This window comes from Dromiciops gliroides, chromosome 4, assembly GCF_019393635.1.
Source record: "Dromiciops gliroides isolate mDroGli1 chromosome 4, mDroGli1.pri, whole genome shotgun sequence".
NCBI classification, from domain to species: Eukaryota; Metazoa; Chordata; class Mammalia; order Microbiotheria; family Microbiotheriidae; genus Dromiciops; species Dromiciops gliroides.
The window spans coordinates 104,610,745-104,637,280 of NC_057864.1; the positions used below are offsets into that span (position 1 = coordinate 104,610,745).

At 43.1% G+C, this 26,536-nt stretch overlaps 1 protein-coding gene across 1 annotated transcript in view; it reads left to right on the plus strand.

Moving 5' to 3' along the window:
• Positions 1-26,536, plus strand: part of MFSD4A (major facilitator superfamily domain containing 4A) — a 75,355-nt gene that overhangs the window by 30,368 nt on the left and 18,451 nt on the right. Inside the window, exons 2-6 of the mRNA XM_044001297.1 lie at positions 2,942-3,140; positions 4,380-4,622; positions 10,997-11,165; positions 16,687-16,802; positions 17,919-18,092. Of these exons, the coding sequence (XP_043857232.1) occupies positions 2,942-3,140; positions 4,380-4,622; positions 10,997-11,165; positions 16,687-16,802; positions 17,919-18,092 (901 nt within the window). The remainder of the gene's footprint in view (positions 1-2,941; positions 3,141-4,379; positions 4,623-10,996; positions 11,166-16,686; positions 16,803-17,918; positions 18,093-26,536) is intronic.

Below are 26,536 nucleotides of genomic sequence, written 5' to 3' on the forward strand. Positions count from 1 at the left end.
TCTGGGACAGGTGGGGATGAAAGCAATGACATGTAAATGGCTGCAGCAACTTTGGGCAAGTCATTCCCCCCTCCCTGGGACTCACTTTTCTCCTCTATAAAATATGACGGTTGCATTAGACCAGAGGTCATTAACTTGTTTTGTGTCATGGACCCCTTTGGCAGTCTGGTAGCACCCATAGACCTTTTCTCAGAATTTTTTAAATTTAATAATTGAAGGAAATGAAAACTTGCCATTAAAAGTTAATGAAAGGGGCAGCTAGGTGGCACAGTGGATAGAGCACTGGCCCTGGAGTCAGGAGTACCTGAGTTCAAATCCAGCCTCAGACACTTAACACTTACTAGCTGTGTGACCCTGGGCAAGTCACTTAACCCCAATTGCCTCACTAAAAAAAAAAAAAAAAGTTAATGAAAGGGGCAGCTAGGTGGCACAGTGGATAGAGCAGCGGCTCTGGATTCAGGAGGACCTGAGTTCAAATATGACCTCAGACACTTAACACTTACTAGCTGTGTGACCCTGGGCAAGTCACTTAACCCCAATTGCCTCACCAAAAAACAAACAAAAAAAGTTAATGAAAATACAGGTATAATTTTTCCCCATCCAACTTCATGGACTTTCCTGGACTAGATATGATATCTCAGGTCCCTGCCAACTCTAAAATGCCACCTAGCCTCTGGAGAGTAATTTTTGCATCACAGCCATGCTGAATGTCAGCCTGGTCACTGTTTAGATAATCCAGGTTCTTATCTCTCCCCTAAAGAGAAAGGGCATGTACACATTAAATCTATTCCCTAAAGCCAGCTCTGACTAGGACAATCTAAGAGGCTTGGTTCCCAGGTGGCCACAAGGGGACAGACCCTCGATTTCTTTTAAAGCCGTGGATTGGTAAGAAGGTGCCTCCACTCCCACTCAGCAAACCAATTGGCAGGGAGGGCACATGATAAGTAATCTCTCCCATCAGACCAGCCTGGAAACAGAACCAAGAAAACAACGAACTGCAGCTATCAGCAGGGGAAAGCAGACCAATCTGTGGTGCAGTTGAGATAAAGGAGTTTAATAGAAGATGGAAGAGATTAGGGAACAGTAGAAAACTGTCAGATATAGCCTGGGGGACAGAGGCAGACTACAACTTGGGAAACAATAGAGGCCCAGCTTTCTCCCTGGGGGATAGGAATTTCAGACCCTTTAGAGGTCATCTGGTTCATCCCTCTGCCACCAAGTTCGGCACCCAAACCACCTCAGAATGTCCCCTTTGCCCTTCAGAATACACCCATTCCACAGCCTCCAGCCCTAGGCACATCTCCTTGTCTAACTTCATCCTCTCTTGCTAATATCTCAGCTCATTTCAGGCTTGCTCACATTGATAAAGAAGACTTCCGTGGGGCAGCTAGGTGGCACAGTGGATAGAGCAACGGCCCTGGATTCAGGAGTACCTGAGTTCAAATCCAGCCTCAGACACTTAACACTTACTAGCTGTGTGACCCTGGGCAAGTCACTTAACCCCAACTGCCTCACTAAAAAAAAAAAAAAGAAAAGAAAAGAAAAGAAAAGAAAAGAAAAGAAAAAGACTTACATTCATCTCTTGGAGAGTCTTTGGCACTCAATGTGTGCCAAAGGAGAAGGGGAAAATGGGAAGGGAAGCTTTCTAGATAGAGACCCTGCCAGAGGCTAATGTGGTTGATAGTACACGAGACTTGTAGTAAGGAGCACCTTGGGTTCAAATCCCACATCAGACACTTAATGCCTCTGTGGCAAGTCACTTAACCTCCCTCTGCCTCAGTTTCCTCACCTGTAAATTGAGGAGGACTTGATGGCTTCTAAAAGGCCCTTCAACTTCTAAATCTATGATGTTATGAAACATGTATTTTGCTGTAGAGAGGCAGCTAGGTAGAACAGCGGGTAGTGGAATCAGAAATACCTGACTTCAAATCTGGCCTCAGGCACTTACTAGCTATGCGACACTGAGCAAGTCACTTAGTCTTTGTCTGCTTCCATTTTTCTCATCTGTAAAATGGGGATAATAATAGTAACTACCTCCCAGGGTTGTTGTGAGGGTAAAATATGATACTATTTGTGAAGTGTGTTGTAAACTGTAACATTCTAAGTAAATGCTATTATCACCATTGGGATGATGATAATGGTGTTAGTGATAGTGATGGTGGTGGTGGTGGTGGTGGTGATGGGACATGACAGGCAGCAAATATAATGGAAAGTGCACCTGTCCTAGAGTGACAAGAACCAGATTTAAGGTTTAGCTGTGCCTCTTGCTAGCTGGATCACCCTAGGCAAGTCACTTAACCTGAGTTTTACTTTTCTATAAAATGGGGATATTAAATGCTTTTACTACCTACCCTATAGAGCTGTGAGGACAGTGCTGTGTAAATCTTAAAGCCTTTGTTGTCGTTATCTATTATTGTGATCTTACCTGAGGGCCAGGCCTAAATGTGAGTCCTGGGTGGGCCTTTGGCTAGGGATAAGAATAGGGAGTTTTCCATGTACAGCATCATGCCCTCTACTCCCACCGAGAGTACTGTTTATTTTTTCTCTGGCACCTGCCGAGACCACCACTTGTCATATGAGGGCACAGGGAAATTTGAAGGCGATAGCTTTGAAGGACAGCTTGTTTCTTGCTCCCACCCAGGCCTCCCCTTGAATTTCTGCCTTTGGTACCATCCATTCAAGAGTTTAGATCACCTTTCCCTCTATAATTCCTTTCCTCCCTAACCCTCTCTATGGGAGATGTAGCATTGATTTCTCTCCTCTCATATAGATGGGGCCCAGATCAGGTGATCTGCCCAAGGTCACATAGCTAATAGGTGGGACACCAGCTCAAGGGGTTCCTCTGGGCATTGGTTCTCACCAAGGAGAATGGTCCTTCTGGGGCATGCCCAGAGGAGGATTTTCTTTATCTCACTGACTCCCCAAATACTTCCCTACCCAGGCTGGCCAAGTCACTGTGGGTTCTCTTCACCTCATCTCTGACCATCTCACTAGTGTTTGCTGTCATCCCCTTCTGCCAAGATGTGAAGGTGTTGGCTATAGTCATAGCTATAGCTGGTCTGGCCATGGGATTCATAGACACAGTGGCCAACATGCAGTTGGTGAAGATCTACCAAAAGGATTCTGCCGTCTTCCTCCAGGTGAGCCTGGGGATGGTTGAGGAACAGGGCCTTTTTAGGTGGTGATGGTGAATGGGGATCTCTCTTATGCAATCCATTTTCATCCAACCCAACCCATCTCTCCTCCCCACCTAACTCTCGAATCCCCATCTATCTCACACTCATAAAATTAAGGGCTGGAACAAATTCTAGAAATCAACAACTCCAACTCACTTTGTAGATAAAGAAAGTGATTCCCAAGGAGGTGAAATAATTTGTCCAATGTCACACAGGTACTAAGTGGCAAAGATGGGATTTGATGCTAGGACCTCTAACTCCAAAGTCAGTGCTCTTTATCACTCCTCCCCGCAGCTAGCTTTTGTCTGCACCCTTCTCCCTTCCCCATCACCCACCTAATCCACCCTCCTCCCAAACACTTGTGTTTCAGTTTCAAGTAACCTCCCCCATGTTGGTCTTTCCTCTTAGGGAAGCTAACCAGCTACTAAGCTTGGGTATGACTCCCCTCCCCAATTTGGGTCTGGGAAGGCAAAAGTCCAAAGGTTCTATTTTTAAAAGCCAAATTTTAGCCAAAGGTGGACAGGTGCCACAGCCTGGTGTCATGGAGTACACATTGGAAACATAGGTCTGCCACTTTCTCGATGTGAGAACTTGGGCAGGTCAGTTCCTATCTGAACCCCCTGGACAAAGTCACTAAACCACATGACCTCTGAGGTCCTTTTCAGCTGTAACATTCCAAGCTCTCTGGTTCATGGAGAAGGTTATTTGTCCAGGGCACACTGAGAAAGGAATTTCTGTCCTTTAGGGAGAGCCTCATTCCATCCCACCCCACTCCTAATTCTGAATTCTTGCTTCTTTCTGCACTGGGGGACAATCTTCCTAATGGGATGTCAGAACTGGAAGGAACCTTAGAGGTCATCTATCCCAAGCTTCTAGTGCCAGCAGGAGTCCCCATTCTGCATCATGATGCAACAAAAAGAGTACTAGATAAGGAGTCAGAGGGCTTGGATTAGAATCCCACCTTTGTCTCTTATTAACTATGTGACCATCGGGCAAGTCACATCCCCTCTGGGGGCCTTAGCCTCCCCATCTGTAAAATGGGAGAGATAGGACTAAATGTGCTTCAAGGTTTTTTCTGCCTGCAGACCCTGAGAACCTGTAGGGGATGGGAGAGGGTGAGATGCCCAGAACTTAGCAAAGCTTGGCAGAGATGGCGATTGAGTTCCCTTGTACACTGGTTGTCTCACTACTATTCCCTACCAGGTTCTTCATTTTTTCGTGGGCTTTGGTGCCCTTCTGAGCCCCCTCATCGCTGACCCCTTCCTATCTGAGACCGATTGTGCACCAACCAATGCCACGAACCATGACAGAGCCAGCAGCCCCCATTTCCGAAAAAGCTTGACCCCCCATCATCCTCTGTCCAACCTGACCCATCATGAGCTGCCTGCCCATGCCTGGGTAGGGAATCAGATGTCTTATGCCTTCTGGATCATGGCCTTGATAAATGTGAGTACCACCCAGTCATTGGGGCAGGGTAGAATATTGTCAGATGTCAGAAGGAGTTCTCGGCAGCTCTAACATGCCGTGTCTCTGTGATTTATGTAGAAAGTGCTTTTAGACATGGGGTAGCAGCATCCTATGTCAAGTGAAAGATGAAATGACTAAGCAAACAAAGGTTTGCTCTTCTGAGCATATTGAGTTAGTAAGCAATATACAGCAATTGCCCAAAAATATGGGACCAGACCTCCTCAGCTTAGGCCTGGATCCCAAAACCAGGGAAACAGATTTATATACATTAAAAACAATTAATAGAATAAGGCCAATTAATCAAAAGGAAACAATTTTAACCATGATACAATATTAGGTAATCTGATTTCTAATTGGAGGAAAGATTAAGGAGTTTCTAAAATGGGAGGGGGAGAGCGAGCAGGTGCAATTCCCTGAAATTAGAAAAGGAAGGGTCCTACTCCCTCCCAGGTGTTTGTGAACAATCAAAGGAACAGGGAAACAATAACTGATTGATCAGTATGGGGCCAGTTTTCAGATAAGACATTGGAGTGCTTGAAATGTACAATTGTGAGAAAACTCCTTGCATCGATCTTTTGATCTGACCAGGTTTCTGGTCAGCATAACCCAGGTCCTTGGTTAAGGGTCTCTAAGTAGCAGGTAGAGGTGGTCCAGCTTCCCAGCCATGCAAGGCTAGAATCAAACAATGCAATAAGGTTTTCTTCCAATTTCCACAATTGAATGAAGTTTTCTCACAGGACAGAAATTGGACTAGACCCATAATTGGACAGAAAGGACACGGAGCTAGCTCCAGAACTGAGTCACAAGATGGAGTCAGTGTAGTTTACCCAATTCCCCCAACAAACCACTTGTTGCTCCAATCCCCTCAATTTCAACACAAAGGATGAAAGGCTTGGGAAATGAGAACATATGATCAGGAAGGATTTAACCCAATTCACTGCAGTGCAAGACAATGAAATTCAACATTTATTAAACTCAATCGGTTACATGCAGTAGACATACACACAGCTGAGAGGGTGCCTCAGATTCAGGAAGACTTGGACTCCAGTCTTGCCTATGTGGTCTCTGACACATATTGGCTGTGTGAGCCTGGACAAGTTAATTAACTTCTCTGTGGTCCAGGTAACTCTCTAAGATTATAAAATGCAGAACAGTTGCTGATAAGAATTGGTGGAGGAGGGGACAGCTAGGTGGCACAGTGGATAAAGCACCAACTCTGGAATCAGGAGGACTTGAGTTCAGATCCGGCCTCAGACACTTGACACTTACTAGCTGTGTAACCCTGGGCAAGTCACTTAACCCTCATTGCCCTGCACACCCCCCCCCAAAAGAATTGGTGGAGGGAGTTTTTCACTGGAAGTTTTCTATACTAATTAATTCACAGGCCTAGGTTAAAAAAATACAATTTGCCAGTCATCATGGAAGTGCACAGGTGAAAATCATAAGATCTCCATCCTTAAGGAGCCCCTAGGATGGGGCATAAGACAAGTCCACAAATAAACAGGACACAAGACAGTGTAATCAGGGCAAAGGAGACAATGTCTTTAGGAAAATGTTAAGAGAAAAATATCATTCATGGCTGAGATAGCAGAGAAGAACCAAGAAGGGGGAAGGGGAAGCTGAGGAGGCTTTGTGGAGAGATAGTACCAAAGCTGGGCCTTTAAAGGAGAAAAAAAAAAGATTCCAACAGGTAAAAGAGAGCGGTGAGTGCAGTCCAGGTGTTGCCCCAAGACGGTCGGGGCAAATTTGTGTAGACTGGAAACAAGGGAACAGCTGGCAATTCGATATGATTAAAGCATAGAATAGAAGAGGAAAATATGAAAGGAGTCTGGCAAGGTAGTTGCACCTGGGGGAAAAAATAATTTCAGATTCAGATCTCTGAAGGTCTGTGTTGCAAAGGACACTTACTGTTTTCTTCTGCTATGACTAGGGAAAAGAGCAACAGCAAGAGGGATTATGGTTAGACTAGGGTCCAGAGGGAAAAAGCATAATCTTCTGGGCAAGGGGGGGTACCCTATTAAGCACAAAAGAAATGTATGTCACACACAGAGGGGCTGGGTTTGGATTCTACCTCTGCTACTGAACTACTATGAGCCTTTGGGTAAGTCACTTGAATCAAGAAAACATCTGGGTTTAGCACTGGACAACAGGAAGCACCGTCCTGGAGTCCTACTTTATTTATTTCCTATTGGTTGTGACCCTGGACAAGTCGGCATCTCTGAGCCTCACTGTCTTCATCCATAAAATGGGCATAATATTGCACCCACTTCACAAGCTATTCTAAAGGACAGATGGGTGGTGGCGGAGTTGCTATAGGAACGTGAGCTCTTACCATATGGGTTGTTAATCCCCTTTGTTATCGGATTTAGAAGTGTGCTTTGGAATCGTCTAGTCTGATTGCTTCCTCTTCCAGACGAGGAAACTGAGGCCTAAGTGACATACCCAAGATAAACATAGATACTGAGTTCTGAGCTGGAATTTGACCCCTGAGGTCCGAGGAATGAATAGAATGACTCCCGCAGGGCCTAGGAGTCCTGCCGGTGAGGGTGTGTGGGTCGTGCAACCACCATCCCCGTTTGGGAGCCCCTCGCCTCCACCAGCTGTAGACTGAGTTCCTAGTTCCCTTCCAGAAGGGTGGGCCACAAGCACTACGCCCACCCCAGCCGCTCGTCCAGCTGCGCAAGGGCCACTGGCCACCTCAGGGCTCTCCCCTCCCATTCCCAGTCATGTCCCGAGCTGGCTTTTTCCTCTTCGTCACCTTTGTCACCCACCTCCGGATTCCCTCTTCCCTTCCCCTGGTCAGCACCTGCGCCCGGCTTCCCAGGGACGGTCCCTTCCACCTTTCCCTGCCCCACCTCTCCCCGGTATTATCCATTGTTCTGGAAACAATGACTCGGTCCGCCAGTCCGGTCAATGGGCACAGAAGAGGGAAGGAGCTCTGTCCATTGTAATTATGTATCAAGTTTGGGACTGCAGCGGCCAGGAAGCCGGAAGCTCTAATTACAAAGGCTCCGTTCTCACTAGCTAGGTAAGGTGGTGAGACCCCAGGGTCTTATTTTACTTTATTTTTCGTTTGGTTTGAGGAGGGTTTTTTTGTTTTTTAATGTATTTGCCAGAGGATTTCCGGGCTTTTTCCATTGGCTCAGTCAGAAAACAAACAGTCCTCCCTGGGGGGGGGGGGGGGGGAGTGGAAAGCCCCACCCCGCCCACACGTACACTCCCCTACTCGTTCTGGGTTGAATTTCATAAAGGAAAAGCTCACTTTTCTGTCTCCCAGCCCTGTCAACCAGCACTACCACCACCCAGGTCTCTAAATGCCCGCTGTTTAGGAAGGACCCAAAGTCAATGGCCCTGAACTGCAGCAGGAGACACTGGCATTTTATTTCCTCTCAAGTTTGTCAACTGCCATACACCCATATAAATGCCATCTGATAGAGCTGAGCAAGATCCTCCCCTCTGCGGAGGCATCTTACGCACAGGAATGCTAGCTGAGGTTTTATTTAGTAGCTAGCATTTATATTGTGCATTAAAGCAAAGCTTCTCAAATTGGGTCACACCCCCATGTGGGGTCGAGTAACTCAGTGTGGGGGGAGCAAAAAATTTGGCAGTAAATGTTTGATTTGTATACCTCTTTTACATACCTATGTACCTGGGATCGCTTAAAATTTTCTCTTGGTGAAAGGTGGTAGCAAGTGAAAAAAGTTTAAGAAGCCCTTTTCCAATAGGAACCTGTTACAGATGGCCTTGGGCAGCTAGGTGGTTCAGTGGAGTCAGGAAGACTTATCTCTGAGTTCAAGTATGATCTCAGACTTATTAGCTGTGTGGCCCTGGGCAAGTCATTTCACCCTATTTGCCTCAGTTTCCTCATCTGTCAAATGTTTTGGAGAAGGAAATGACATCACTCCAGTATCTCTGCCAAATGGGATCACGAAGAGTCGGATATGACCGAAATGACGGAACAACAATATGTCGCCTCCAAGGAGGTCCCCAGGAAGTCGTGTCTACTTCCAGAATTGCTTCTAGATGGGTCCCATACTTCGCCTGGGATGGGCATCTCTTCTTACCTGGCTCTTAGTGTTTTATCTTTCCCTAGCCTGGCCAATGGCCAAGAGCAGTGAACTAGCCATCTTGTGTCATAAGACTCTGAGGAACATGAAGACCTTGTAAGAGCAATGGACCCAAAGTCCCGGGCTGGAGACATGGCTCTACAACTTACCAGTTCTGTGACTGTGTATTAGGCGCTGAGTCTCAGTGTCCATATCTTTAAAAAATGGAGATAATACTTGTATTACCTAGCTGGTAAAATCAAATGAGATCATGTATGTATTTTGCATTTTGCAAACCCAAAACTAGAGGATTCCATCTTCTTAGAACCAAGTTAGAGGATATAAGCATGAACTGCAGCAGGAAGGACTGAGGTTGAACTTGAAGAAGACTTTCCCTGATGGGGAGGTAGATTAGAACACTGCAGGGAAGGGAGGAGCTGGGGGCTCCTCAGCACTACTTCAGAAATAGATTAGATTTTCTCCTTGGGGCCATTGGGGGGCGGGGGGAGGGGCCGGGAAGGATGCACGTGATCCTGCCTGAAGGCAAGAGGATAGACTGGTTAGTTTTAGTTTCTCAACCCTACAGTTTCTGGTGATATAAATGTTATACATTCATTACGTCATTGAATTCCTTTGTGTGTACTCATGTGTGTCTTCGTTTATTCTGTTTGGGAGGAGTACGGGGGTGGCGTTTCATGTTTAGACTCAAGGGACCTTATACAGCACCATAAGGGAAGGAGCTCTTGTTCCAACTTCTTGCTCTCCTCCCACCCAATCACACAAACACAAACATGCCAGCTCCTGGTGGTACCTTGGACAAATGGTATAAGGCATTTCTGATCCTCAGCTTCCCCCTCTGGAAATGAGGATGATAATCCTTGCTAGGCCTAGCTCCCAGGGCAGTTATGATGATCAAAAGATGATAACTGTGAATTGCTTTATACAGCATGAAATTCTGTACAAATCTAAGAGAAAACACACCAGGAATGACTCACCAGGATGATGGTGATGACTGATCTATTAGCTCCATTAAACAAACCTTTATGTCTCCTTTGAGCAAGGAAGCTTAAGCTATCAGCAGAGCCTGGGAGTTAGGACCCCTGGGTTTGGGGAACTAGTTACAAGTTACCCATGGGAAAGGCATGTACTAGTTCTGGGAACTGGACATGGTCAGGGAAGGGAGGAGTTAGAACCAGCTACCCCCCAGACCAGTGGATCATATTGTAGAAAGTGAATTTGTTTCTTAAATGGTTATCACCTTAAAATTATCCAGTGCTGGAGGATGAGTGTAGGAGTAGAAATAGTTACAACTCTCTAGCTTCCAAATAAACATAACTTAGTATCTTAAGTGGAGTCATGTTATTAAGCCAAAAAGCATTTAATAAGCACTTACAATGTGTGCTAAGCGCTATGCTAAGTACTGGGGATACAAATTCAAGCAAGCATGGCTGTCCCTGCCCTCAAGGAACTTACATTCTAATGTAGGAAGACAGCACATAAAAGGGATCTGAAAAGGGGGGTGTTGAGAAGTGAAGTCCAGAGTAAGGAATGGGACTGGGAGAGGCAGGAAGGATGGCTGGCCTGGGCACTTCCTCAAAATGGCAGTTATGGGAGGAACGAGGAGGCATCTTCCAAGGTGAGAAAACCACTGGGACAGAGCCACAAAGTCCAGAGAAAGGAGCTGAGCCAGGAGAGGAGTTCACATTTTAAGGGGCTTGGGGGAAACATACATATGTATGATAAGGATGAGAACAGGACCTGGGAAATAACTGATATAGGAAATTCCCAGATGAGGGAACTCCCTCTGCCAATACAATTTGGTACCCTCTCTGAAAATTATAATCTTAGAGAATCGCTTAAGGTACCAAGACGTTGAATCACTTGCCTAAGGTCACACAGCCACGATCTGTTGCTGGAGGGATTTGAACCTAGGTCTTAATGGTTCCAAGGACAACTCTCTAGCCACCACATGAAAACACATAGATAATTAGCAGATGAATATAAGGTAATGGAAAACTTTGGCAGTTGGAAGATCATGAAAGGCTTCAAATAGAAGGTGGAATCTTGAGCTCAATTTTGAAGGAAACTAGGTATTCTAAGAGGTAGAAAAGAGCAGAGAATGAATTCTAGATGTGGGAGATGGCCAACACAAAGGCAAAGAGCCTTGGAAGTTTGGTTCTTAAAGGGGTCAAGTGACTGGAATTCCAGACGGTGAATGTTTAGGGGAACAGGGAAGCCTGATGGGAGGTGCGGATTGTTTTATGCTGTCCTGACTATCACCGTTTCTTCTCCCATCCCCAAATCTAGCTGCCAGTGCCAATCTCTGTTCTGTTCCTGCTGTCCAAGGAACGGATGGTGTCCTGTTGTCCGAGGAAAAAACCTCTGCTCCTCACTGCGGATGAGCTTGCCCTCCAAATGGAGCTGCCAGAGAAGGAAGACTCCTCTTCTCTGCCAACCAAATCACAATCAGAGACAGGTAAGGACTTTACTGGTCCTGTAATAGGTTCTGAGCCACCAGCTGGAACATCCTCAATTACCCTTCAGCAAAGCTGAGCTAAAATCACAAATGGAGGCATTCAGAGAAATGGCTTGTTCTTAGCCTCAGAACCCTTTCTTGAGAAAAAGGGAAGAGGGGCAGCTAGGTGGCGCAGTGGATAGAGCACCGGCCCTGGATTCAGGAGGACCTGAGTTCAAATCCAGCCTCAGACACTTGACACTTACTAGCTGTGTGACCCTGGGCAAGTCACTTAACCCCCATTGCCCTGCAAAAAAAAAAAGAAAAAAGAAAAAAAAGAAAAAGGGAAGAGTATTCCTTTTTAGTTGGGTGACCTTGGTCATTTCACCTTTCTCCATTTCAGTAAATGAGTATAATGAGGCTTGCACAACCTATACCAAAGACTGCAGTGTAGAATAAATGAAAAAAATACTGTGTTGGTGTCTACTATAACAACTCAAGGGGACTCTATAGAAGAAACTGATGGACCAATCAGTGATGGCATAAAAAAACCCTTTTATTTGGAGCATTTAAGAGAAGACCACTGGAGGCACCGACTTGACCATGGAGGGGGAAGAAAGGGTTTCAAGAGAGAGGTACTAGGGAAGTGAGCACCTCCTACAACGGGACAGCTCCTCTCTATCATTGGTCCTCTGTATCACACCAGCATTCTAGCCACCAATTAAGGAGTTACATGTCTGTCTACAAATGCCCCAGAGTGAAAAATGCCTTAAGCTTAGCTCAAAAACTGGGTCACAACCCTATGATCCTTGTCCAATAATTTATATATGGGACATATTCTTAGCAGAAGTGAATCATATTGATCTTGCCACACTTGCTAAAAGTAAACCAGAAAATGAAAGGAAGTTTCAGCCCAACAGAGGGATAGTTCACAGATTCTCCTTGGAGAGGCAAAGAAAGGAGGCAACAAGATTGTGTTTATCATACAACCTAAGGTAATGCGAAATATTATTTTACGAGACATTCGGTCACTTCGCATCAAACTGCTCGTGATACACATCTTCAAAAATGCCACCTTAACTATAATATAACTATAGTAACTATAGCAGTTGTGTCAGCATCAGTCATAGAGGATGGAGAGGTAGAAATGCTCCACAAAGGATAAAGTGACTCTCCAAACTGGATGATCAAAACTCTGCTCTTCAGCTACTTCAATTCAAAGCTAGGCACAAGGAGGGGGGATGTGAAACATTGGGGAATGTGACTCAGGAGTAAGAAAGGAAGACACCTTGTAGAATACACAGAAGTCTCTAGCACATACCACATTTTTATTGTTCAGTTGTGTCTGATTCTTTGTGACCCCCATTTGGGGTTTTCTTGACAAATACTGGAGTGGTTTGCCACTTCCTTGTCCAACTCACTTTATAGATGAAGAAACTGAGGCCTGTGATTTAGTGACTTGTCCAGGATCAAACAGCTGGTAAGTGCCTGAGGCCAGATTTGAACTCATGAATATGAGTTGATCTGATTCACTGTGTCGCCACCTAGCTGCCCACATCACATACTTAATTCTTTTTTACACTTTGTTAGAAACTTAACCAATGGTATGCTGTAACATATTTAACAACTAACAAAAACAAAACCTTATGCACAGTACACTTTTAAATTTAATCTGCATTATTAACGTTTTCTCCATCACTCTTTTTTTTTTTTTAAGGATCTTTTTTTTGTGTGTGTGTGAGGCAATTGGGGTTAAGTGACTTGCCCAGGGTCACACAGCTAGTAAGTGTTAAGTGTCTGAGGCCGGATTTGAACTCAGGTACTCCTGACTCCAGGGCCAGTGCTCTATCCACTGCACCACCTAGCTGCCCCATCTCCATCACTCTTTTAAGTCTATACAATCAACCAAATCAGTCAAAATTTGATTTGTAGCCTTTGGTGCTGTAAATGATCCCACTGTTTTGTTTTGTTTTGTTTTTTTGTGGAGCAATGAGGGTTAAGTGACTTGCCCAGCGTCACATAGCTAGTAAGTGTAAAGTATCTGAGGCTGGATTTGAACTCAGGTCCTCCTGAATCTATGGCTGGTGCTTTATCCACTATGCCACCTAGCTGTCCTCTTGAAAATTTAACAATCAACTCTAGAGAACCTATTCAAGGTGGCTCCAGCACACCCTCCCTGAACTAAAGAAACACGAACATTTCAATATATGAAGAAGAAAAGAGGATAATATATAAAAGTATGTGCTTCTGTTACGTAAAGCTTTGTTTTTAAAATATAAATTAAATTGAACACAATAATAGAAAAACTTTCTTGTTTGCTTATCTCCTTCTGAACATTTTTCTGTGTATTCTTTTAATGTTTCATTGATCAATATTTTTTAAAATACATTTATTTTTACATGCAGTTATAATCTGCCACTCCCACTGCCCCACCCCACTCTCCCTGCTGAAAAACAAACAAAAAAGAAAACCTTCATTATAAACAATTCATAGTTTATCAAAAGAAATTCCCATATTGGCCATATTGTATGTCTCTGCATTTTTGCAGAAGGTCAGGGGCATGTTTCATCTTTAGCCTTCTGGATTTGTGGTTTATCATTGTATTAATCAGTGTTCTAAAGTTATTCATGTATGGTTTTCTCTGTAATGTTATTGTCATCATGTAAATTGTTCCAGTTCTGTTAGCTTTACTCTGCATTCATTCATAGAAATCTTCCCTGTTTCCTCTGAAACTAATTGTTTCATCATTATTTATGGCATACGCACAAAAAAGAGAGGCACTGGATAGGACAAGTTATGAAATAACATCACAAGAAGCAAAAATGAATTTTTTTAACAGGAAAAAGCCTCATTAGTGATGTAGAATTCATTCCTAAATCATCTTTCTGTGTGCATCTAGATCACTGACTCACTGGAGCAAATATAAAAACAAATAAAGAAAAAAAAACCCCAAATACAGAACTAGAAGAAAGAATAGGAAAGAAAAAAAAGATATGGCACACAATTAAAGCAACTCTAGTCTGACATTTTAAAACCATTTATTGAAGGCTAAAGAAAAAAGTGACAAATGAATGAAGGAATAGATCTCAGCACCTATCCTAATTCTAAAGAAACTGTCACCACAAAGAGAACAAAAGAGCCTAGATTTTGGCACAACCAATAAAATACACAATTTCCTTGCCAAGCAAGGAGAAATGGCAGCTCAGGGCAGTACCTATTTAGAATATAAATTCGCTTGTAAAATCTTACACAAAAGGATGCCAAAGTATTATGAGCAGTTGCCTCATAAAACATGGAAAAGCAGTGGAGAGAAAAGCAATGGGGAAAAAAAAAGTTTGGCAAGAGACCCAACTATTCAAAGTTATCTTCAGAGAGTTTAAAGATGAAACTGAAAGGTGGACAACAAATAGATAAAGAATGGAGACGATCTGTCAAATTTCTTTACTTTAAATAAACAATAAAGCTACCAAATTTAGGCTACAACACCACCATGCCAAATGTGCTTCATGAAGAAATAAAAATGGCATTGAAGAAAATGGGGAGAAAAGCAGCAGGACTTGACCAAATGTACACAGAGGATGTCTGGTTTTTTTAAGGAAATGAAGGATCAATTTCCAAGGTATCTAAAAAGAGGGAAAAATACATAGAAAAACTATTAGTCCTTGCTATTGTTGCTCAAAAAAGTAACCAAGAGAATATCAACAAATACAAACCCATATACCTACTTTGTAATAATCTACATATATATTGAGGGAATCCTTGATAAAGGTAGAGAAAGGAATGGGTAGGCATTCACAAATGATACGTCACAACAGCTCACATCCTTACTATTATACAACTGAAAAATAGAGAGGACAAGAGATCCCTCTAAGCTTATTTTTTGTTGACTATAAAAAATATTTGGGGGCAGCTAGGTGGAGCAGTGGGTAAAGCACCAGCCCTGGATTCAGGAGTACCTGAGTTCAAATCCGGCCTCAGACACTTGACACTTACTAGCTGTGTGACCCTGGGCAAGTCACTTAACCCCCATTGCCTCGCAAAAAAAAAAAAAATTGATTAGGTAAAGTAAAATGCCACACTTCAACTGGGTGCCTTCTGTGTATATGTCAAAACCTTACAAGGTTCCTGGAAATATGTAACAACAGATAACTGTTCCTTGTGGTTATTAATCACATCAAGTGACACATAAAAGGTGTTAACCACTGTCATGGAGGAGGCCCACTTCAGGCACTAAATTCAAGAGAAATCCTTTATAGGTCTAGTGGAGTCCTCCAGATTCTCCTCTTCACAGATTACAGTGTAGATTGTATCAAGCACTACAAAGCCTCCTAAATAAATTCTATCAATAACTTAGGAGAATTAAGCCTAACTCTCCACATGGGAGAAAAGTGAATGAAGAGCTCCTGTTGCCCAGGCAATGACATACAATTAGATGGACAATTTATGGACTACATCCAAAACATGAAGCAGTGCCTGCAGACCTCTCCTCTTCCCCTTTATGTACTGTTTCCCCTTATTAGAATGTAAGCTTCCTGAGGTCAGGGACCATGTTTTTGCTTTTCTTTGCATCTCCAGTACCTAGCTAAGGCCTAGAACATAGTAAGTTTTTCGTCAGTGCTTAATATAAGTATCTAGATCAGAGGTTCTTAACCTGAAGCCCATGAACTTTTAAAAAACAATATGTGTTAATGACTGCCTTTCTATATAATTGGTTTCTTTTGCAATGCTATGTATTTTATTTTTTGCCTTTAATGACATTGTTCTGAAAAGGGGACCAGAGGCATCACTGGAATGACAAAAGGAATAACACATAAAAAAGATTATGGTCTAGAACACAGAAAGGTCCCTGTTTTAGATGTCTGTCACTGTTATTATAGAGAGGATTCCTACTCTAGTTGGCTTAATGACCTCTGAGGTTCCTTTCATCTCTGGTAACCTCTAATTCTGCAATTCTCTTATCATTGTTGGAAATAATTTCCCACCAAAGTCCCCTGCTATACCTCCAGTGCTTCATGAGTAATGTCAATTTAGTCCAAGCCCCAGCAGGTCCTACCAAGCTGAAATGGCTATTAGGCATCAGACCATCCCTGGGCACCATGTGCTTGTTTGAGACCCAGTGGAGCCTAGATCACAAAAGATCATTGACAAATTAGTTACCAGATAATGGATATTTTCGGTCATAAAGATTGGTTACAAAGGCATGGAAAGACTATGATCTCTTTTAGTGGACAGATTACCCACATGAATATAATCATGGATGCTTAAAGTATTCAAGTAGGAATTGATAATAGTGACCTAACTCTTTGTTGCATGTATGGCCTTTGGAAAGTTCTTAAGCTCCCTGGGATTCCATTTCTCCTCAGCAGGGAGGTAGAGAAGGGATCATCTGTGCTGACTTCCAGGCAGGCAAATAAAAACTGGAGTAGGTGGAGGCGGTTTATCTCCTGTTCGATCGCCCATCTCAACAGAATGGGTTGAAAGAAGGACCAGAAGCTGGACCTCTTTTGCCTCCTACACACCTCTCTGTATTTCATTTCTCCAGGACATGGAAACCTGTTCACCTGTTGTCAAAAGAAGAGTTTTCGAGGTGCCCCTTGCTCCTTCTTTGCCATTCACATCACTGCAGCCCTGGTGCTATTCATGACTGATGGAATCATGGTGAGCGGGCTCAGAAGGGGCAGGTTCTAGGGTAAACCACAACCCCTGCAGCCAAAGGCAGCAATCCAGGATTAGTCATTGAGGGGAGGAGTCCGAGTCAAGATCTTCAAGGACAAGGCTACCCTAGGTGCTTTCTCTCTCTTTCTGCTCCCAGGGAGCTCTCTGCCAAGTAATAGGTCACAGGTGAGCATGTGGGTAGAAGAAAAGCAGCCAATTTCCCATTTGACATCACTAAATGTGGGCATAGAGGGAGGGCATAAGGGGGCTCCTCAGGAAGAGATCCTTGAAGAATGTGGTAGCCTGGGTATTGGGGATGATGGTGGGCCTGGTAATGCCTGGGTATTGGGGGGGGTGATAATGATGATGATGACGACGACGATGACAACGACAATGACCCTGGTGGTAGTGATGAAGAAAGTCAGTATAATACAGTAGATGGAGAGCCAACACTGGGGCCAGAAAGACTTGGGTTCAGGTCCTGCTCTGCTTATACTCCATATGTGACTCTGGGCAAGATAAACTCTTGGCATTCCAGGCAATTCTCTTTTTTTCTCTTTTTTTTTTTCCAGGCAATTCTCTAAGAGTAGAAGTTGCTGTTATTCCTCCCCACACAAACCCTGCCCTCTTCCAAATTTTTCCATTACTAATTTTTTTTTGTGTGGGGCAATGAGGGTTAAGTGACTTGCGCAGGGTCACACAGCTAGTAAGTGTCAAATGTCTGAGGTCAAATTTGAACTCAAGTCCTCCTGAATCCAGGGCTGGTGCTCTATCCACTGCGCCACCTAGCTGCCCCTTTTCTCATTACTATTAAGGGTACCACCATCTTCCCAGTCATCCAGGCTCACAGGTAGAGGGAATTTCTTTGTCAGCAGTCCCCTATACCAATTAAACCACTAGTCTTCACCTATAATTATAGCTCCCACTTAAACAGTGCTATAAAATTTACAGAGTAATTTACAAAAAAAAAAGTGCCTTGTTTGATCCTGAAAATCATTCCATAAGGTAGGTGCTCTTATTATTGCTACTTTATAGATGAGGAAGCTTGAGGCTCTTGGTGTGGGGCTCTAGTCAGATAAAACAACAGCCTCAACTCAGTTTGCACTGGTTTCTCCACAGGGTGAATATTCTGCTTTTGTATACACCTATGCAGTAGATGATCCACTCTTCATAGGACATAAGGTAGCTGGCTACCTTCCCAGCATCTTCTGGGGCTTTGTCACCTTAGGCCGGCTCATCTCCATCCCAGTCTCTTCTCGTATGAGCCCAGCCACCATGGTCTTCATCAACCTGGTACGTTCACAATACTGCAATTCAGCTCAGGGGTGTGGTAAAAATTATTTGTGGTAAAGATTAATATCGAAAGTTTTAGCTGAATCATTTGGGAGGGGCCTCCCTCCTTCCTCCAACCTCCAACCCCTTGCCCCCTCCCCCACCCCATGCACACACATTTGCTCGTGTAATTATTATTATTATTATTATTATTTATTATTATTATTATTATTATTATTATTTTGCGGGGCAGTGAGGGTTAAGTCACTCTCCCAGGGTCACACAGCTAGTAAGTGTCAAGTGTCCGAGGTCACATTTGAACTCAGGTACTCCTGAATCTAGGGCCAGTGCTTTATCCACTGCGCCACCTAGCTGCCCCATGCTTATATAATTTTTAAACAGTGTTGGAATGGGCAAGTTGGGGCAGATGGTGGAGGCTGGAGTAGAGAAGAGAGGCATAAATAAAAAGATGAGTTATCTATGAGCCCCAGGGCAAACCCTCTCATTTTTCTTTCCCCTATTCCTAAAATTAATGAGTGACACTAGATTTGAAGTCAAAAGACTTTGGTTTGAAACTCAGCCCTGCCACCTAATGACTCTGACTTTTGGGGCACATCACTTGCCCCTAACTGGGTCTCAGTTTCTTCCTCAGTAAAAATGAGGGGGGACTAAGCTAGATGCTCTTTGAGGCTCTCTTTTCACTCTACATCCCATGATCTATGACTATGAGAAGTATATGTGCAAAACAGGGAGGGAATTCACACTGGCTTGCATAGGACCAGCATTATGAGCCCAAAGCTCATACCCTGCCAGGAAAAGAAGGAGGTGTTGCCCTTGTCCTTATACATTGGATGAGAACTGGAATGTCATATCTACAGAATAGTTAGAAGAACCTTTTAGCAGAGAGTAGAGGTAATAATGTGAAATAAGCCTGGATTATATAAATAAAACCAATGTAGCCAAAATTAGAAGGAAAGCAGAAAATCGAGGGGCAATTTTTATGGACAGTTTCTCTGATAAAGGTCTCACATCTAAACTAGAGAAATTTGTCAGATTTATAAGAATAGGAGTCATTCCCCAAATGATAGTCAAAGGATATGAACAGGCAGTTTTTTGATGAAGAGATTGAAGCTTCTATAGTCATATAAGAAACACTCTAAATCGTTATTGATTAGAGAAATGCAAATTAAAACAACTTTGAGATAATCACCTCACAACTATCAGATTGGCTAAAAAATGACAGAAGGGGAGATGACAAATGTTAGAGGGGATGTGGAAAAACTGGGATGCTGATGCACTGTTGTGCTACTATGAACTGATTCTACCATTTTGGAAAGGAATCTGGAATTATACCCAAAGAGTTATAAAACTGTGTATACCCTTTAACCCAGCAATACCACTATTAAGTCTGCTTCCCAAGGTGATCAGGGGAAAAAGGAGAAGAGCCTATATGGTTTTTTGTTTTGTTTTGTTTTTGTTTTGCGGGGCAATGGGGGTTAAGTGACTTGCCCAGGGTCACACAGCTATTAAGTGTCAATTGTCTGAGGTCAGATTTGAACTCAGGTCCTCCTGAATCCAGGGCTGGTGCTTTATCCACTGTACCACCTAGCTGCCCCCAGCCTATATGTTTTAAGACATTTATAGTAGCTCTCTTTGTGGTCCAGCAAAGAACTGGAAATTGAGGGGATGTTTATCAGTCAGGGAACAAGTTTTGGTATGTGATTGTGATGGAATACTACTGTACTATAAGAAATGATGAGCAGGTTAGTTTTAGAAAAACATGGAAAGACATACATGAAATAATGAAGAGTGAAATGACCAGAATCAATAGAATACACTGAACAATATTGTTCAATGAATAATTGGGAATGACTAAATTATTCTAAATATTATACATACTCAAAGGACCTATGAGAGAAGATGCTATCGAACTCTAGAGAAAGGACTGATAAAAAGGAGTATGCATAGTATGGTGTTTACACGCACATCTGTGTCTGAGGGGTGGGGATGGAAGGAGACAGTTCAGAACTTAAAATGTAACAAAAAATTAATTTAATTTTTTTTAAAGAAAAAAGCCTAGAAAGGTAGGCTAGAGCCAGGTTGTAAAGGGCTTTAACTGCCTAACAATGAGCAAGCACTTGTACTAAAGCTGAATATAAATCTCCAGAGACACTTAGCCACCTTCTTGCATAACCCCTCCCCACCCTTCCAGTCTCCTTTACTGAATCTTCATCCAGGCCATGCCCACTAACCATGAGTGTCCTCTAAGTCTTGGTCTTGGGCTCTCTTCTCTTTTCCACATTAATTGGTGATTTTATCATCTCTCATGAATTCAGTGATTATTTCTATGCAAATGATTCCCAGATCAATTAATCTAGCCCTACTCTCTCTCTCCTGACCTCCAGTCTTGTATCACCAACTGCCTTTTGGCCCCCTTGATTTGGATGACTGGAAGGTATCGCCAACACAATGTATCTAAAACAGAATTCATTATCTTTCCCCAACAAAAGCCTTGTCCTCTTCCAAACTTTCCTGTTACTATAGAGGGTACAACCACTCTCCCATTCACCTTCCTGTTACCCTCAACTGCTCTCTCAAATTCACTCCACAGATTTGATCTCTTTTCAGGTCTTGTCCTCTCCAACTTTGCAAAGTATCTCTCTGTTCACAAAGCTAATACCTTATACCTGGATTATTACAGTAGACTGCTGGTCTCCCTGCCTCACATCTCTCCTTTCTCCAATCCATCCTTTGTTCAACTGTCAAAGTGATTTTCTTAAAGTGACCATGTTTAAAACGGGTTTAAGGGGGCAGCTAGATGGCGCAGTGGATTAAGCACCAGCCCTGGATTCAGGAGTACCTGAGTTCAAATCCAGCCTCAGACACTTAACACTTACTAGCTGTGTGACCCTGGGCAAGTCACTTAACCCTAATTGCTTCAACAACAAAAAAATAAAAGAAAATAAAAAAGAAAAAAAAACGGGTTTAAAGTAGGTTTAAAGTGATTTTCTTAAAGTGACCCCATATTTAATAAACTCCAGTCGCTCCCTATTATCTCAAATCCAGAATCCTCTGTTTGTCTTTTAAACACCTTCACAAACTTGATCCTTTCCTATCCAGTCTTTCACTTTAATCTCTTTCATGTACTTTATAATCCAACAATTTCTTGCAGTTCCTCATATGTGATTTTCCAAGTCCCAACTTGGTGCCTTTTCTTTTCTTTTTAAAATTTTTCTTTTTATTTTTTGTGACATTTTATTTTTATCAATTACTTGCAAAACAACTTTTAAAATTCCTTTTTTAAAAATGTTGAGTCCCAGGGAAGCTAGGTGGTACAGTGGATAAAGCACCAGCCCTGGATTCAGGAGGACTTGAGTTTAAATCTGGCTTCAGACACTTACTAGTGGTGTGACCCTGGGCAAGTCACTTAACCCTCATTGCCCCGCAAAAAATAAAATAAAATAAAATAAAATAAAATGTTGAGTTCCAAATTCTCTCCCTCTTTCCCTTTCTTCATCCCTCCTTGAGAAAGCAAGCAATTTGATATAAATTACACATGTGCAGTCATGCAAAACACATTTCCATATTAGGTTGCAAAAGAATACACAGACCAGGGGAAAAAAATAAAGTAAGTTTAAAAAATATTCTTCATTCTGTACTGACTCCTTCAGTTCTTTATCTAGAAGGAGATAGCATTTCTCATCATAAATTCTGGATCATTGTGTTGTTGAGAATAGCTACATCATTCACAGCTGATCATTGTACAATATTGCTGTTACTCTGTACAATGTTCTCCTGGTTCTGCTCACTTCACTTTGCATCAATTCATGTAAGTCTTTCCAGGTTTTTCTGAAACCATCCTGCTCATCATTTCTTACAGCACAATAGTATTCCATCACAATGTTTAGACATTCCCCAATTGACAGACAGCCTCTCAATTTCTAATTCTTTGCCACCACTAAAAGAGCTCCTATAACTATTTTTGTACATATAGATCCTTTTCCTCTTTTCTTTGATCTCTTTGGGATACAGACCTAGTCCTGGTATTGCTGGGTCAGAGGTTTTATAGCCCTTTGGACATAGTTCTAAATTCCTCTCCAGAATGGTTGTATCAGTTCACAAATCCACCAACAATGCAAGTGTCTCAATTTTTTCACATCTCCGCTGACATTTATAATTTCCTTTCCTGTCATATTAGTCAATCTCATAGATATGAGGTGATGCCTCAGTTGTTTTAATTTGTATTTCTCTAATCAATATTGATTTAGAACATTTTATATGACTATAGATAGCTTTGACTTCTTATTCTGAAAACTGACCATTATTCAGTGAGGGGATGACTAATAAATCTGACTCAGTTCTCTATGTATTTGGGAAATAAGACCTTCAGAGATACTTCCTAGGAATATTTTTTCCAGTTTCCTGCTTTCCTTCTAATCTTGGCTACATTGTTTTTGTTTGCACAAAGCCTTTTTAATGGAATGCAATCAGAATTATCCATTTTACATCCTATAATGCTTTCTATCTCTTGTTTGGTCCTAAATTCTTCCCTTATCCATAGATCTCCTAATTGGTGCCTTTTCAGTGGCTTTCCCTCATGCCTGGAATGCTCTTCCTCTTCATCTTTCTCCAAGAATCCCTTCACATCCCACCTTCTGCAGAAGGCCTTCCCCAGCCTCTCCCGAAGCTAGTTCATTCCTTCTGAAGTTATCTTGCATCTGCTCCATCTTGTATGTTTGCATGTCGTCTCCCCTGTTAGAATGTGAGTTCCTTGAGGGCATACATTTTCCTTTTCCTTTTCCTTTTTCTTTTTTGTTTTGTTTTGTTTTGTTACTTGCCCAGGGTCACACAGCTAGTAAGTGTCAAGTCTCTGAGGTCGGATTTGAACTCAGGTCCTCCTGAATCCAGGGCTGGTGCTTTATCCACTGCGCCACCTAGCTGCCCTCAGAGGGCATACATTTTTGCCTTTGTATCCCCATCACTTAGAACAGTGCCTGACACAGAGGAAGCCCTTCATACATGCTTTTTTTTGTTTTGTTTTTTTTTTAGTGAGGTAATTGGGGTTAAGTGACTTGCCCAGGGTCACACAGCTAGTAAGTGTTAAGTGTCTGAGGCCGGATTTGAACTCAGGTACTCCTGACTCCAGGGCTGGGGCTCTATCCACTGCGCCACCTAGCTGCCCCATACATGCTTATTGACCAACTAACTAAGTGGCAGTGTCTCTCCCTACCTCAAGTCCCACCTAAGTCTGTCACTCTCTAGCCATAATCCACAGATCAAAGAGTTATGTCCAGTGTCCAGCTTTTCATGACCCCAGTTGGTAGTCTGCCAGTTCCTTCTCCAGCTCATTTTACAGATAAGGAAACTGATGCAGAGAGGGTGAAGTGACTTGCCCAGAATCACTCAGCTAGTAAGTATCTGAAGCCAGATTTGAACTCAGGGAGATGAGTCTTCCTGACTCCAGGCCCAGTAGTCTAGTCACCAAGCCATCTAGCTGCCCAGGTTATGCGATAAGTGTCTTCAAATATTTGAAAGGTTCTCATGTGGAAGAGAGAACCAACTTGTTCCACTGAGCCCTAGAGGGCAGAATCAGGAGTAACAGTAGAAGTTGTAAAGAGATGTTTTAGATTTGAGATAAGGAAGAACTTCCTAATAATTAGAGCTATCAAAAAGTGTAATGGGCTACCTTCAAAGAGCTGGACCAGATGGCCTCTCATGTCCCTTTAAGTTCTGAGATATGTGTGCTCTCCTTCCCTAATGGTCACTGATCTCTCTAATTCTCCTTTCCCTTCTTCAGTCTCCCCTAGCTTCTAGCCCTACCCATCATCATGCATTTAAATCTCTTGGGGAGAATATAATTTGTTCTCCCCAGTTACTTAGACTAGAAAGGGAGGAGGCTACAGTAGTAGTAGGTTGGGGGGGGGCAGAGAATACATCTCAACTGAGTCACAGAATTGCAGTATCCCTTAAAAGGGACTAGGAATCATAGGATGATAGGAATAAGGACTTGGAGACCTCTCATTTTACAAGTGGGGAAACGTGAGTCCTGGAGAGATTAAGTAACTTGCCTATGGTCATAGAGGTAGTGATAGAGCCAGAATTTGATATCAGAATGGCTATCTGTAAATCCAGTACTTTTTCTACTGTACCAATCCAACCCCTCTCCTCAAAGGCATTAATCCTCTCTTGTGCCTGACAAGGGGTTGTCCAGCTTCTGCATAAATTCTTTGTTGACAGTGAGGCCACTGCTTTGCAAGGTAGCCGACATTCCATTGTTGCACAGCTCTGCTTGTTAGAAAAGTATTCCTTCTGCTGAGCCAAAACCTGTGTGTCTGCACACTTCACCCAGTGATCCTAGTTCTGGCCAGAGGCCAGGCAGAACAAGCCTGATCCTGCGACCCAACAAGGGGTTTTCAAAGACTAGGAGATAGTTATCATGTACTCCCTAAGCCTGGTTCTCCCAGCTAAATAAACATTTGATCCAGATCTTTCACTTGTTTGCTATTTCCAGCCTTGAGTTTTGTCTTGTGCTACCATCTCACAGTTTCCAGGTTTACATGGGCCGTGAAGGATAGATGGGACTTTTCCAGGTGGAATCAGATGGGAAAGGCATTTCAGGCAGAGGAGGTGGTACTAGTCAAAGACACAGGAAACAGAAAAGCATGGGGTACGCTTGGAGGATTGCAGATAGTTGGGGTACCTTTTGAGGCACAGCTAAGTGGCGGAATGTGCTGGACCTGGAGTGAGGAAGACCTAAGTTCAAATCTGACTTCAGATACTGCGTAACCCTGGTCAAGTCATTTAACACACATCTGCCTTGGTTTCCTCATCTACAAAGGAGAGATAATAATAGCACCTACATCCCAGGGTTGTTCTAAAGATCAAATGAGATAATATTTGTAAAGTGTAGGGTAGGTACTTTACAGGGTAGGCACTATATAAATGCTACTTATTACCTTTTGGATAACTTTTGTATTCTGAATAAAATTGGGGGGCAGCTAGGTGGAGCAGTGGATAGAGCACTGGCTCTGGAGTCAGGAGTACCTGAGTTCAAATCCGGCCTCAGACACTTAACACTCACTAGCTGTGTGACCCTGGGCAAGTCACCTAACCCCAATTGCCTCACCAAAAAAAAAAAAGTATATAGAATTGGGGGGGGGAGAGAAGAAGGTAGGTAGGATACAGAGGGAAGGTTATTTGCTGCAAGTAGGAGTCCAATTGAAGGCTTATGGAGAGTGGGAGGTGGAGGAAGCTGTTTAGAACCATCCCCATAGAGAACAAGACCTAAGTGACCAGAGCTAAATGAAAGGGTTCTTAAGCAGCTAGAAACCAGGAATGTCTAGTGGGTTGTGACTGTGAGATCATAGATTTAGAGCTGGGAGGAGCCTTAGGGACCAGATGAACCTAAAGCCCAGAGAGGATGTGCCTTGCTCAAGGTCACACAGGCAGTAGTATAAGAGCTCTGATTCAAGCCCAGTCCCTCAGACTTTAAATTCAGCCTTCTTTCCATGGGATCTCATTTTCTCCAACAATGTCCGTTGCCCAGGATCACAGATAGGAAAAGGAGATGAGGGCAAGGTGGGTTACTCAGGGTTGGGGAGGACAGGCCAAAGAGTGAAGAAAGTCAAGGAGGAAGTGATGGTGGTGTCCATGGAGCTAGGGACATTATCGAGGCAATGGCCGGTCATGGAACCTAGGCTGAAGAATGAAATAAATGAAGCCTGATGGACCGGGAAAACAGGGCCTGGGGAGCAGGATATTAAGCAAGTTAAGTTGGAATAAAGGTAGGAGGTCAAGGGAGCATTTTCAGAGATTAACTTGTTGATCGTTTGATGCGGAATGTAGGGTTTGGAGTTGGAGAACTAGAATCCAGATCTTACCCTTCCACTTTCTCCCTGCATGGCCTTGAGCACTTCCTTGATTTCTCTGGGATCCCATTTCTCAATCTGTAAAATGAGGGGTTTGGACTAAGATGACTTCTAAATATCCCCCCTCTAAAGCTATGGATTGTGACCCATTTCCATGCCAGTATCCTTTATCATTTAGCCTAGGAGTCTGTGCTTCTCTCTCCTCTCCTGGGAGTCTGCTCTCTTGTCATCAGTTGTTGTTGATCTTGTTGTTGTTTTTCAGAAATGTGAAAAATACTTACCTAGAACTTATCTGGAAGAGGTTCATTTGGAACCTTCTCCAAACTGAGACAGATTTTTTTTCTTAAGGAGCTAGAAAATTAAGGCTATTTGAATGAAATTTCAGTGGGGTCATCTGTGGTGGCCCGTGCCTGTAGTGTACGCAGCTAAAGCAGGGAAGGCTGATGGATTGCTTAAATTTGAAAATTCTGAGATACAATAGGGCTGAAGCTGCTCTGGTGTTAGGACTAAGCCCGGCATAAATTGAGTAAGTACCCCAAGAGCAGACGGCTCCTTACCTAGCTAAGGAAGAGCAAAGCACGCCCAGGTCAGAAAAAA